The 13,176-nt window shown below is 41.9% G+C and overlaps 1 protein-coding gene across 5 annotated transcripts in view; it reads left to right on the top strand.

Annotated features, from left to right (window-relative positions):
- The window catches only part of sipa1l1 (signal-induced proliferation-associated 1 like 1), an 83,402-nt gene extending 71,984 nt beyond the window's left edge, over nucleotides 1-11,418 (top strand). The window contains exons 13-21 of one of the 5 annotated variants that reach the window (XM_072685616.1): nucleotides 1,036-1,133; nucleotides 1,618-2,057; nucleotides 3,612-3,827; nucleotides 4,803-4,962; nucleotides 5,255-5,483; nucleotides 6,491-6,664; nucleotides 7,360-7,471; nucleotides 7,587-7,665; nucleotides 8,077-11,418. In XM_072685616.1, coding sequence (XP_072541717.1) covers nucleotides 1,036-1,133; nucleotides 1,618-2,057; nucleotides 3,612-3,827; nucleotides 4,803-4,962; nucleotides 5,255-5,483; nucleotides 6,491-6,664; nucleotides 7,360-7,471; nucleotides 7,587-7,665; nucleotides 8,077-8,220 — 1,652 coding nt within the window. In that variant the 3' untranslated portion in view covers nucleotides 8,221-11,418. Of the gene's footprint in view, nucleotides 1-1,035; nucleotides 1,134-1,617; nucleotides 2,058-3,611; nucleotides 3,828-4,802; nucleotides 4,963-5,254; nucleotides 5,484-6,490; nucleotides 6,665-7,359; nucleotides 7,472-7,586; nucleotides 7,666-8,057 lie in introns of all 5 variants that reach the window. The other 4 variants (XM_072685649.1, XM_072685641.1, XM_072685625.1 and 1 more) reach the window with 4 other exon arrangements.
- Nucleotides 11,419-13,176: the final 1,758 nt, after the last annotated feature.

Genomic DNA, 13,176 nt, shown 5'->3' with positions numbered 1-13,176 from the left:
TACGTTATGTGACATTTAAATGGAGTGAATTAAACCGCAATGTAGTCAGGCTGGTTTGTGGCGATTGTGTAATCAGTCATGTAACAGATTTATGGTTGTAATTTGTAATCTGTTCATTCTGAGTGATACAGTAATGAAGCATTCAGCCCAAGGAGAAACACAGGCAGGAAGTGAAGGGTTAAGAAAGGGAAGGAAATTCTTTTCACTCAGTACAGAAGGAAATACCCCCCTCTGTGCCATTCAAAATGCCATGCAGGTTTGCGGATATGCATACAGGAAATGGACTCTCCTTGGGACCACAATTGCAGAAGGCAAAAATGAAGTGTGTGAAGTGTGTGTACATAAACTGTACTGTATGAATTGTGTTTTTCCATGTGCAGAATTCCATTTATTTGTGTGTGGCTCGCGGAACAGGCGCTAGGTAGTTGGATAGAATAGTGGTTATTGATGAGGAACCAGAGATTTGACTATTAATATTATTATTATTATTATTATTATTATTATTATAGCTGGCACACCCTGATACCTCTGCCCATCAATCTCTCTAATCTTCTCCCTTTCAGATTCCTTTTTCCTTTTGGAAACTGTCCCTTATTGCTTGTGCCATCTATTTTTTTGTGTTGGTGTTCAGTGATGTAATGCCTCAATAATTATACAATAGCACGGTCATGAAGAAGCTGGGCCTGATCGTGCTGATATGCTCTCCTCTTTTTACCTTTTTTTGGAAGTTGAATAAAACATGACCTGATTAAGTGTTGGGATTGGGGGTATTTCATAATGAGAAGGGGTAATGGCAGTGTCTGCTCTGGGATGTTTTTGTGTGCGGGTTTGTTGTTAATATCATTGCCTGGTATAATGACTGTGAAGTGTTTCTCAAGTGTCTCCTCCCTGCTGTTTTGTCCCCTTTTTAAAAAAAACCCGTCAGCATTTTTTTTTTCTTTCACTCAGTTAAGCACACACTGAATATGCTGTTCTGTGGTATCTATTGAATGAGTATTGTTATCATTATCATTATTTTGTCTCTGTATTTTGTAGATGCCCCAGTCAGCAAGTCTGGACCCTCCTATTCAGGCGGCCCACGCATCCAGCGGCAGGAGCAGGTTATTCACCTCTCTCCCAAGAAGAGCAGCCAGGTGGGTGGAGGCACTCTGCACTGGGCGTCTACAGTGTGCCGCCTTGCAGTTCTGCATTCAAATGGCCTCAGACTGTGAATTATTGATCATTAGAGCTCAGAGAAACCTTCCTGTGCCACTTCTCATTTTGGAATCTGTTCCCACAAGAGCAATTCCCCCAGAAATTGTGAATATTATTATTTTGATATGCTACCTCATGCTACCACAGTTTATCAATAAAATAAAGCTAATTTGATTGACAAAACTTAGTATATTTGAATTTATGGAAATAAAGTCACGTTTCAAGTATTTTCATAGATAGGAAAGCACCTTGAAAATGTAATGATGATCAAATTAAGATCAAGGAGTCCTTGTATTTGAAAAGTGCAGATCAAATCATAAAGCATATTGTTTGATATTTAATAACTTCTTAATGTTCCTGTTAAGAACTTTTCAATTGTAGTGCAAATGAACAATAAAGTTCCTTCCTTTCTTCCTTCCCCAGTCGGAGGGCCCCTGCTCCCACTCTGGCAGCAACACTCTGTCCAGTACAGCATCCAGTGGAGGTCACAGCGATGAGAAGTGGTATGATCTTGGAGGAGGGGGGCCTGGAGATGGGGGCGACTCTGAGCCAAACGGTTTAGGTGGTGGAGGCTACCTTCAGGGAGCTTCGGCCGACAGTGGTATTGATGCCACGTCCTATGGGCCCCCTCATGGCAGTTCCAGCTCCCTGCTGGCTGTAGGAGCCCCAGCTCCCAGAGAGAGGGCTGCTTCACCCTGGCATGGTCCATCTGAGGGTGGCAGGCGTGTTTTAGAGAGATCCCCTCCAGCTGCAGAGTCACCCGTGTCACCTGCAGAGGTGCCAACCACACGCAGCCCCCCAACACACCTACTAGTGCGGGATGGTAGCTCCTACAGCCTCAGCGACATGGCCTCCCATTCCAGGTATTTATACACATGTATACGCTAGCACCAAACTGTTGCGCCGTACACACTTGTGTACTCTTACACTCCTATTAGTTACTGTAGTAGTCTATTCATTAGACCTTTAAGACAGGATTGTGTCGATACTCAAAATTGTCTGCAGTTTCCAAGAGCATAGTAGCCTCTAATCGCACTCAAATGGAAGATGTTTGGAACCACAAACAGTCTTCCTAACTGTGGCCGTTCGGCCAAACCAAGGTATCTGGGAGGATGTGCCTTCCTCAGTAGGGTAATCAAGAACCCTGTAGTCTCAGAGATCCAGAGTTCCTTTGTATAGATGAGTGAACCTTAGAAAAGGACAGCCATCAGTGCAACACCTTCATGCTGAAGTGGCCATACAGAAACATTTCATCACTAAAAGGCATGACAGCTCGCTGGGGGGGGGTGCCAAAAGGCATCAAAATGACACTCCGATCATTAGTGGCAAAATCCTCTGGTTTAATGAAATGAATATTAAAGTATTTGGCCACAATTCCTAATGGGGTGTGTGTATGTAGAGGAAACCAGGCACTGTGCATCACATCATTAATACCATCCCTACAGTCAAAACACAATGGTGGCAGAATCATGCTGTGGGGATGTTTTTCTGAGACAGGGACTGGCACACTAGCCTGAAAAGAGGTAAAGATGGAAGCAGAAAAATATAGCACAATTTTTTAAATACCTGTTCTAGGGAGTTCAGGATCTCAAGCTGGGGTGAAGGTTTATATTTAAACAGGACAATGATGCATAATGCCAAGAATACACAAAAGCGGTTTCAGGAAAACTTTGTGAAAGGCCTAGAGTGGCCCCCTCAGAGCATCACTGGAGAGATCTGAAATTGGCTGTGCACCAATGTTCCACATCCAGCCTGCTTGGGCTTGAGTGATTCTGCCAGAAAGAATGGGTGGAAACCTCCAAAAGAAATGTGTGACATGCCTGTAGGATCATTTCTAAGGATAGATGAAGCGGTCAATGCTTCCAAAGGTGCTTTAACTTGTTTTAAGTGAAGGTACAGAATACTGTAAATGGGCTATGCATTCGTCGTTGTGGAGTACTGTGTGTAGATCGATGGGGAAGAATCACTAAATCCTTTTTTAGAAAGAATCTGAAACCAGGAAGCTTATGTCCAGTCCAAATGCACTGTAGATTTTCTGTGGCTTTATAACACATGCTCCTCGTGTTTCACAGCTCCAAGAACTGCAGCTTCATTCACCTCAAGAAGTGTTGCTTATTAGCTAATGCTTGGATATTAGAGCAGGGAAAACAGGTTTCCAGGACTGTAATTGGGGAAACACTGAACTAATTTATCAACATATCTGCAATTGGTATTAAGTATAAAGAAGAGTAGTCCTGTTAGCCTGATAGTTTACGTTGTTTAATACATCTGATGCTTCAGTTCGATTGTGGCATTGGCATATATGGCCATTTGAGAGGCTTCTGCAAACAACTTGCCACAAGTCTGAAGATATGGTCCAGAAATCCCTGAGTGGTCTTCAAATCTCCTCTATTCTGTGTGTTTGTGTGTTCTCTCAGTTCTCGTCACTCCGTGAGCCCCGCTGTTCTGAGCTCCAGCCACAGCTCACCACGAGACGAGTCACCCTCGGCCACTTCGCCTTCTTCCTCCCAGAGCTCCGTGTCTCCAGGCCCCAAGAGCTTCTATCCCCGACAAGGAGCCACCAGCAAGTACTTGATTGGATGGAGGAAGCCAGGCAGCACAATCAACTCTGTGGACTTTGGAGACACACGCAAGTAAGGATGACTGGATAAGCTGAAAATGAAAGCTTCTCTTATACAGACCTTAGGTCTTAATACTTAAGAACCACTGCAGCTTAAAGCAACACTATGTAACATTTTTAAATGTTTGCGGTTTTTTGATACATGAAAATTGGTACTTCTCTCTCGTTTGTGAGAGATTAATGTGATATTTAAACACTGTTTCAAAACTTTCTTGCAACCCAGTTTATAGTTCATGTATGGCAGCAAAACTACTAAATTGGCACATTCACACTAAGGTCATAAGGACAGTTTCACCCTGAGCCTGGACTTCTTTTTGAAAGAGATGATTCAGGGCAGACAACAAAGAATATAGATTGTTTATAGGAATCTGGCTTGAAGAGATTGAGAGGTTGGAAAATGACAATGTCAACATAAAATATGATTGTTTTGCTACATAAAACCACAGTCCTGATTGGCACAGTCTGGTGTGTTTTACCTTAGTCTGTGCAATTCTGGGGCTAAAAAGTTTAGTAAGAGTAAATTTTATCTAGTAGTCTGTAGTGTTAACTTATCTGTAGTGTTAAAATGTTTAACTTTATAGTCTAGCGCACCTTCTGATCTTGTGGTGAGATAAGAAACCTGATTTGCAGGCTATGCCAGCAAAAGCTCCTTTTTCTTTATAATGCACCATCGCCTCCCTGTGGTTAAAAATAAGAATGACAGTGGAAAAGAATGCTGGCAGAATTTGTGCAGTCACAGTATTGTGGTATAATTGTAGGACAATAAAATATGAATTCTGTTTACACCAAGTAAACAGTCAAGTTTACATTGAATACAGTTTTAATATATTGTCCTACATAAGAACTATAATGTATAATAGTGTATGTATATATTTCAGACATATAAGAATAATAATGTGGTTCTTTTTCGTCCTTTCTAGTGATTTCTAATATCCGTAAGATTTTTTTACATGTATGAAAAGTCTCATTTTTACTGCGTCTTTTATAGGAGGCCACAGGGCGAGGGGCTAGATAGCGGACCGCCTCAGTCTCGGCCCTCTCTCAGAGACCTGCATTCTCCTCAGCCCCATGGCAAATCCACTGTGGAGGAGGACCTGAAGAAACTAATCACCCTGGAAAGCCCTACTGGCCACCGTCACGAAAACAAGGTACCTTCATAAACATGGCTAAGCTGATGGTGACTTGGGGACGATGTTAAACCTGAGAACTCAACACAACTTACAGTTTCGGTACTGCATTTCAAATTAAAACATGCAGCATATGTGGATAGTGCACACTCTGTTCAAATTGTGGAGATCCCATTGCTCATTGCCAAAACTAATTCAGTTCTGGACCACTTCAGCCCAATATTGTAAATGTAGCCAGTACAGGCAGTGTCAAAAGCATATCTGGTCTAACTTTCCTCAGCATCTCTCTCCATGTTCTCTCTATTCACTCCAGTCAGTGTCCTCCTCTGGTTCAGCGGGGACTGGCCGGCGCTCTCTGCACCGCACCCTTTCAGATGAGAGTATATATCGTGGTCAGCGGCTGCCGTCTCTGGGCGACCCGGTACTGGAGCAGGCCGTGGCCAGTGATGTTCTCTTCAGCTGCTCCACCCTGCCCCGCTCCCCCACAACCCGTGGAGCTCCACTCCGCAGACCATCCTATAAACTGGGCATTAAGATGCATGGTGAGTAAGTTCGTTTTCCATGCCATTCACAAGAGTGGTCTTCCCACAAGGCTGGTTGTAGGAATTCTGGAAGGTTAGATAACTCAAAACCTGTTAGACATTACTATAATTTAATAGATACTGTTCAAGCGTTGCTTTATTCTTTTTTTGTAGCCCTTAAATGGGTCAATAATTGATACTATTGAATTTCACAAATTTAAATTTGTGACAATCATGCAAATTATTATTGTTTAACTACAGCTTTGTGAAAAGAAGAACCATCAACTGCTTCGGATTTTAAATGTTGGGTATCTGGTTAATAATGGGACATATATTATATATATTAAATAATAAATAAATAAATGTATGATACAGACTACACTAGTGCTCCCAAGTTTCCCTGTAGCTCTGTTAGCTGCTCAAGCTGACGCTCCCTTTTCTTCAGCTCTGCGTTCTTTAAAATACTGGAAACTGTATGAATGAACTTTACCACTGAGGTACAGTAGAATAGTGAGTAGATGCAAGTAAAAGGTCATGTGACTGAAACTGTTAAAAGTGCAAAATATTGCTATATCAGAGTATTGCAATGCTTTGTTTAGAAATATTTTACTGATTCTCAAAAATACAGTCTACATTTTAGTGAATAGTTTACATGTAAATATTGGTAGCAGACATTTTTGGTTCATTTTGTGTTGTTTAAACCCCTGACCACTAGAGAGCAGTGTTGTACTGTATCTTCAAACACCACTGTTCTGACTGCAAAAAAAAAAAGTTTTTATACTGTGACAGTTTTCCTAAAATTTGATAAAAATATCACAATATATTGAACCGTAACCCCTGTATTGTAGAAAAGTATCGTAGAAAATGGGTAGATTTTTTTTTTTTTTTTTTTGTAGGCAAAGTGGGCAGAGTGCAGATAGGCCCATTCTGCGTCAACTTCCTTACGTTCTATGGTGTATGAGTGCAAATAGTTCAACTCAGTCAGCTCACACGCATTATGTCATGTTTTCTCATTGGCTGCACGTCAGGTGACCTCTCCGCATCTGACACCTCTCTAGCAGACCTCCACGAGCGCCAGAGGCACCCCTCCCCAGAACTGGGCCTCATGCCCCTCCCCGATACAGACACTGACAGCGGCCTGGACTGGACCCACCTGGTGGACGCTGCTAACGCTTTCGAGGGTGAGGGGAGACCCCCACGCAGTGAGCTACTCTTCTTTTCTCTCTCCTCTGCCTCAGTGGACTCACTGCCCTGCACTACAGACTGACCATGTTTGAGTTTTTTTTTTTGTTACAGTAAAGAGAGTAAATAGTGTGCCAGGTGTGGTGCTGTACCGCATACAGGCAAGCAAATCACTTAATAGTCCTGGAATGACTTGTATGAATTGGACGTTAGGATTGGTCAGTCTGCGTGGTTGGAGTGCATGACTCTGTGTCAAACACATGAGGCCTACTTATCGTATCGCTAACACAGTTTTCAGCGCATTTGGAGTAACTCTGCAACTCTCATCACTCTCTCCCTCATTCTCCTCCCTCACTCTCCCACTCTTCTGCTCTCAATTTCTCTCTTTCTCTCTTTTGCATTTAATTTTCTTTGTTTTGTTTTTTTCTCTTTCTCTCAACATTTTTTTTGCCTTTCTTTTGTCTCCTTTTCTCTCTTTTTGTTCCCTTTCCCATTTTCTTTAACACTCTTTCTTGTCCTCACGTTTTGTCTTGTGTTCTTACTGTCTTTTGCTTTTCTTTCTTCCATTCTTATTTCTTTCTTTCTTTCTCCGTCGCTCTTTCTTTTGCTTCTTTTATATTTTTATTTTATTTTTTGTTGATTTGCTTTCACCTTTTCTTTCTTCTGTCTCCCTCTTAATCATCCTCTTCTCATCCTCTCATGTTCCCTCTCTCAGTCCAGAGAGGGTTTATGTTCAGTTCTCAGGACATCAGTCATCGTAGTGAAAGTACAGTGAGCTCTCAACAGCTGGAGCTGCAACCAGTGCCCCACACTCGACTCTCTCCCAGGTGGGCTTCCTTCCTCTTCACAGACCTCAGTCATATCTTTACCATCATAATAACAACCACTGGAATATTGAACAGAAAGCTTCAATTGTTATGGTGTTTTCTTTTTGCTCAACAGTGAGATCCCTGTAGGTTTCGCTGGGAAGATTTCACAGCTAGAAGCCTTGGTGAAGATGTTGCAGGAGGACTTGAAGAAGGTGAAGAAAATGAGAAACCCTTTCTATAGAACTGTTGTGCTTTGGGCCACATTCTGGTTTCAGTTATTAGTCAATACTTTGCCTGTCAAGACTAATATAATTAGTAGTTCCTTTTGCTAAACCATTTACACACACGGATTGAGACACAATACACACTGTGAATTTAAAACAGTTTAAACTTCTTATCAGACATGTTTGGGAGTTTGCACTGCTCCATTAAAAACATACTTAGTAGCAGAGTGTTGCTGCTTCAGCTCTGTGCTCTTTAACTTCATAGCATCCTTTGATTAGGCCTAATCCTGTTGGCTTGGTGTTGGATGAGATGCCTTTTTAAAATAAATATTGCGATGACTTATCTTTCTGTACAAAAAAAAAATGAATGTGCTTAACAGAAGACGCTGATCTTTGCAGGAGAGAGAGGAAAAGCTGAAGCTCCAGGCTCAGATCAAGAGGCTGTGGGAGGACAACCAGAGACTCCAGGAGGAGTCCCAGAACTCGGCTGCCAAGCTTAAAAAGTTCACAGAGTGGGTCTTCAACACCATTGACCTAAACTGAGTCCACGCTGGAGCACTGGGGAGCTCTAAGGAAGAGCTGAGGAACTCCCCACTACTTTGAGCACAACCACCGGGACCAACAAAAGCACAAGCAAATCTCTGCTTTCAACATGCCAACACTCCCGTACAGACTGTGGACCGCTTCCTGTTTTGGGTTATTGGTTACTCAGAATTGGCACAAAAGCCCCTCTCAGATTTTTGACAGAGAAAGAATTCTTGCTTCTCACTTATCAATGAAGGACTTTTTGTCTTGTGCTCCTCTGGGAGGTTTGAGAAGGCTTCAAGCTCAGCTAGTTCCATCTCACTGCTTCACACTCGGGACGTCTGCATCAGCTGCCCGGTTGTGTAGCCTGTCCGGCTGTTCAGTTCCCACGTTTTCAACCTGCTGCCCTGGGCAGCACTATTACACTCTGCCCCAATGCTGTGGCCTTCACCACAGGCCAGGATCTAGGAAAAGGCGAGGGGAGGAAAAAAAAAAATCAAGTCACTTAGCTTTTCTTACTGACCACGTTCTGAGAGTGAACCGTTTATGCGCTTTAAGAACTGCCCTTGCCCTGTTGTGGAATTTTGCTGAGTCACTGTGGTTTCAGAGTTTGTGGGTTTTTTCTTTTCTTCTCTCTATTTTTTTTTGTAAGCTGCCTCATTAATAGCGAGGCTCTGATAGTGGTGTGGCGTGCAAATCTACAGTGCAGCAGCAGGAATCCGTTGTTTAGCATTTTAAAGGAAGGAAGCCACTCTTCCTTGTGAGGTGCCATGAAGTGAAGTGGTGGTATTGAAGTATGGTCTCTGGTCATTTTTAAAAGCAATAGCAGAAAGTCTGATGTTTTCGATGCCTCTGCTTCACCAGACTCTAATCAAAGTATAATCTTTTTTTTGCGAGTCCTTCTTAAACAAAGCAGTCAGACATCTCAAGCCTTGGTACGAGTGCCGAAGACTCCTGCGGTCTCCACGAGTGTTGATCAGGAATCAAAAGACAAGTCTTTTTTGGGGAACAATAAATACAATCAATACAGTAATTTATTTCATTTGTATTATAAATACATGAGTTGCTTAGTGCTTACAGTACATCAATGTTCATTTTCAAGACAGAATACGCTCATTATTTAGTTTTTTTAATTATTATTATTATTATTATTATTATTATTATTATTATTGTTTCATTCCAATAGAATTCAGCCATGATGCTGAGAATCTTTTTGTATGCTTGTGGTTCCCTAGCCTGCTATTGTTGTGTTGCCTTAGTGCCATCTAGTGGTGAAAAGTGATCGTTTCACTCGACTTCTGCTATAATCTGTATTTCTGTTCGTGTTCAGATGTTTCAAAACCTACCTGCGTTTATCATTTCAGCCGCTTGCGAGCGTTAGTTACACTGAGCTATTTTAGCAGGATCTTCAGGTCGGGATCAGTGCGCTTGTTCATTTCCGAGCAGGCACAAGTTGGTCATGTCGTGCCAGCAGGGAGAGTAGGAGGTTCTGAAGGTGCAGGAACAAAAGAAGCAAAAGAACAGGTGCTTTACGTAAGCTGTGTGGAACCTCTCTCTTTGGTAACCAGATCCGCTGAGGATGAGGACCTGCTCGATTACGTCGTCAGCGCAGTCAGTAGTTTACAGTCTTAGCAGGCCGGTGCCAGGCAGTTATGTGCCCACGTTTGGTTTCGCATAATGGATCAGGAGACGTGGGGCCGAGCGGAGAGCCTGGTGAGAGGAAAGCCTTAGTCAGCCAATAATCAATAGCGCTGAACAGCTGTGTCCTGTAATCTCTCGCCCAATCACAGCGCTGTTGCTTCTCTCATCAGTCCCAACTGACATCTGAAGTGTCCTCCACCCACCCGCCTTCCAAACATAGTGGCGTTTTCTGACCAGGGAAATGTCAATCCACAAAGGCCAAGCTCTCGCCTCCTGCTGCATTACTGACCTGATATTGCAGTAAGTACAAGCACCACTGCTCTCCGGTTAGCAGGGTGTTTCTGAGTGGGCTCTCGAAATGGAGATGTCAGTTGAGTCCTGAGCTTCAGGATGCTTTTATTTATTGCAGTCAGAAAGAGCAGCCCCAGCTAAGCTGGAGTTGGAAGTTTTGTATTCGACTGTGAATGGAGATTATCGATTCTGTTCTAGGAATCATGTCAAGCATCTCAACAATATCCATTCTGCTAGCAGCAGGTAAACAAACACTACTAACCCCCTATTGCTCACAAACCCCAAACCTCCACTTACAGTTCCATTATGTACAGTATAGAGAGAGAGACAGCGTGTCTAGATTAATAAAACGTGACCAGTTTCGTTTTTCCTCTACGATTTCATTCCATCTTCTTCAATCAGGAAGGTTTATATGAGAGCTCTCTCCGGCTCTCGCACTGCTGAGAATGTGATTCCTGTTTTGTTTGTTTGTTTGCTTTTTTTATTTTTTTTTTATTTTAACTGGTTCTGGTATCTCGCCTTGTAAGATTTTGTTCTGCCGTTTCCAATTTTTTTTATTATTATTGTTTTGTTTTATTATTTTATTTTTCCCGTTTTGTTTGAAAAGGTATATATTGAAAACTGTGGGAATGTGAATGTTTTTTTTTTTCTTTTCTTTTTTTGGGTCTTCTTTTAAATCAGATTCCTTTGCACTGTAAACTTCTTCCTTTTTTTCGTTTTATTGTATAGATTTATTATTGCTATCGGTTAAAATTTGACGGAGCCACACACACACACATACACATCAGTACTGAAAAATAGTAATAATAATAAAAAAAAAACCTAACAAAAAATCCCTGCCTCTCCTCATGTGTGTGTGCTCCGCCACTCCTGAGGCAGGAGAGGTCTGGATCGTGCTTCTCTTTTCCTCGTGTGCTGCCTTTAGAACATGTCGGTAGATGTTCCTCAACAAACCCCTCTCTCGCCTTTTACGTCCATCAGAAGTCGTGTTTTTAATGATGTGCACATTTTAAAAGGAGCATTATATTTAACGAGAAGTACTGTTTACATATGCTGTTCATTTTATTTGTAAAGTGTAGAGGTTTAAAAAGACAATTTCCAGTGATAACAGTATTAAATTTCATAAATAAATAAATGAAAAAAAACTTGATTTGAGGTGCTGTAATTTTTCATGAAGTGGTGGAAATGATAGGCTGTTGCTTGCCGCCTGCTCTATTGAGGTGTGTATACTCTGCCATTGCTTTCTGGGCCAATAAATTAATTTATATTCATAGGTGAATGTCATGTGACGTCTCCTTGTGTTTATTATGGTTTCCTTCTACCATGCTTGTTTGTCCCCTCTGCTTTCTCTCCAGCAGGGTCCTGCGCAGCTGGGTCTTTTTTTTTTTTTTTTTTTTTTTTTCTTCGGTCATGGTAACAGCAAGGATAATTGCAGCTCGCAGTCACTAATCAGACGAGCTCCACTGAAGAGGAGCTGTGGATCGCCGAGGGCTTCTACTGTTCCCCACCGATTTTTCTCTGATTGTGACAGTAACCATCTCAACACCACAGCCCACTAAACATCACTTTTGGCAGTGAATGCCGCTGCTGGCAGGTACCTTACGTAGCTTGTTTTAACCAAGAATCCATAACATAAAGTTTGCATCTCTATTTGGAAGTTATAGATGTTGCTGTATACACTGCTAAAATTTGAAAACCTACAACTAAGGCCATCAGCTTCAAGAGCAGCTCTTTTCCTCATCCCAAAAGTATTGGATGGTGCTCAATCATTCCAGATAACACAGTTCCACTGCTCCACAGCTCAATGCTGGAAGGGCTTTATACCCCTCTAGTCCACGCCTGGCGTTAGGTAGTAGGTTCGTGTTTATCTGCTTCAGAGGGTTCCATTCTATTGGCAGTACTTTTCTACAGGGACTAGACAAGCTGTGTGTGCATTTGCACATCTGTGAGCAATAGGTGCAACTTGTGCAAGTAGCTGAATGAATTAATTAGAAGGAGTGTCCACATACATTTGGACATATATTACATATCAATCTTAAAGGCGCAGTATCCATTTAGAATGAAGCAGACTGTTTTTGTTAGTTACAGTAGTCCTGTAAAAATGATTCATGACCGTATTTGGTACATGAACCCACACAAATTGCATAAGAGGAATCTGTATCTTGCTGTCTTGCAAAGTTACTGCCCTATCAAGTGATGATAAATGATGTAGCAAAGAAGGACCGTCTGAGTGACCACCAGATTCATTGTGAGGTATTGAGTACTGATGTTTTCAAGTGTCTTGTTCAAAAGGAGCATAAAATCAATTAGCTTTAACAAATTGCAGAGCATTAACAAGAATAATGGCCACTGATCTAAAATCAGCATAAAAGGGCAATCAGCCTGCAGCCGTTATTTTTTTTTCTAACTAGAATAGTATCGCGTATCACTGATGTTTGGGAATATGGAAATATTAGTTACTTTTCAACAGGGGAAATGGGACTGAAATGAGCGCTTATCTACATTTGAGCTAATGGAAGCGGATGTGTGAAGCTTGAGTGCACAGATTGAGACTGAACTGGAATGCTCTCAGCACCTGGACACAGCATGACCATTACACAGTGAGCTGCCAGGCACTCAAAACCACTATGTAGTCCTAGCACTTCAGGAATGGCTGAAGGTCTGCCAGTGGTCCAGTTGAATCCCTAAAGACCAGAAGCAGTTCTGAAATGTGCAGTGGAAAAAAAAGACGGGCTGAGCTAAGACTGTAGAGGCAGCTGAGAGTAGAAGATATAGTTTGTCATATTACTGCAGAAAATAAGTCTAGCTCTAGATATTAGTACAGAAGACCTAACTAACTCCATGACCGCTGCCTACATAGCAGGGCTGTGCAAAATTCAGAATTTAATTTAATTCAGTGAATATATTTGATTGGAATCCACCCTACAGCATGCTGAACTGAATTGGAGTTGGAATTACAGGGAGTGGAATTGAGTTCATTGCAATTTAGAGAAATGCATTCCTCTCACAGATCAGTGAGAATGTAATAGTTTTAACTTACAT

Source organism: Salminus brasiliensis, chromosome 1 (assembly GCF_030463535.1).
Source record: "Salminus brasiliensis chromosome 1, fSalBra1.hap2, whole genome shotgun sequence".
NCBI lineage: Eukaryota > Metazoa > Chordata > Actinopteri > Characiformes > Bryconidae > Salminus > Salminus brasiliensis.
This window is presented reverse-complemented; position numbering and strand designations above follow the sequence as displayed.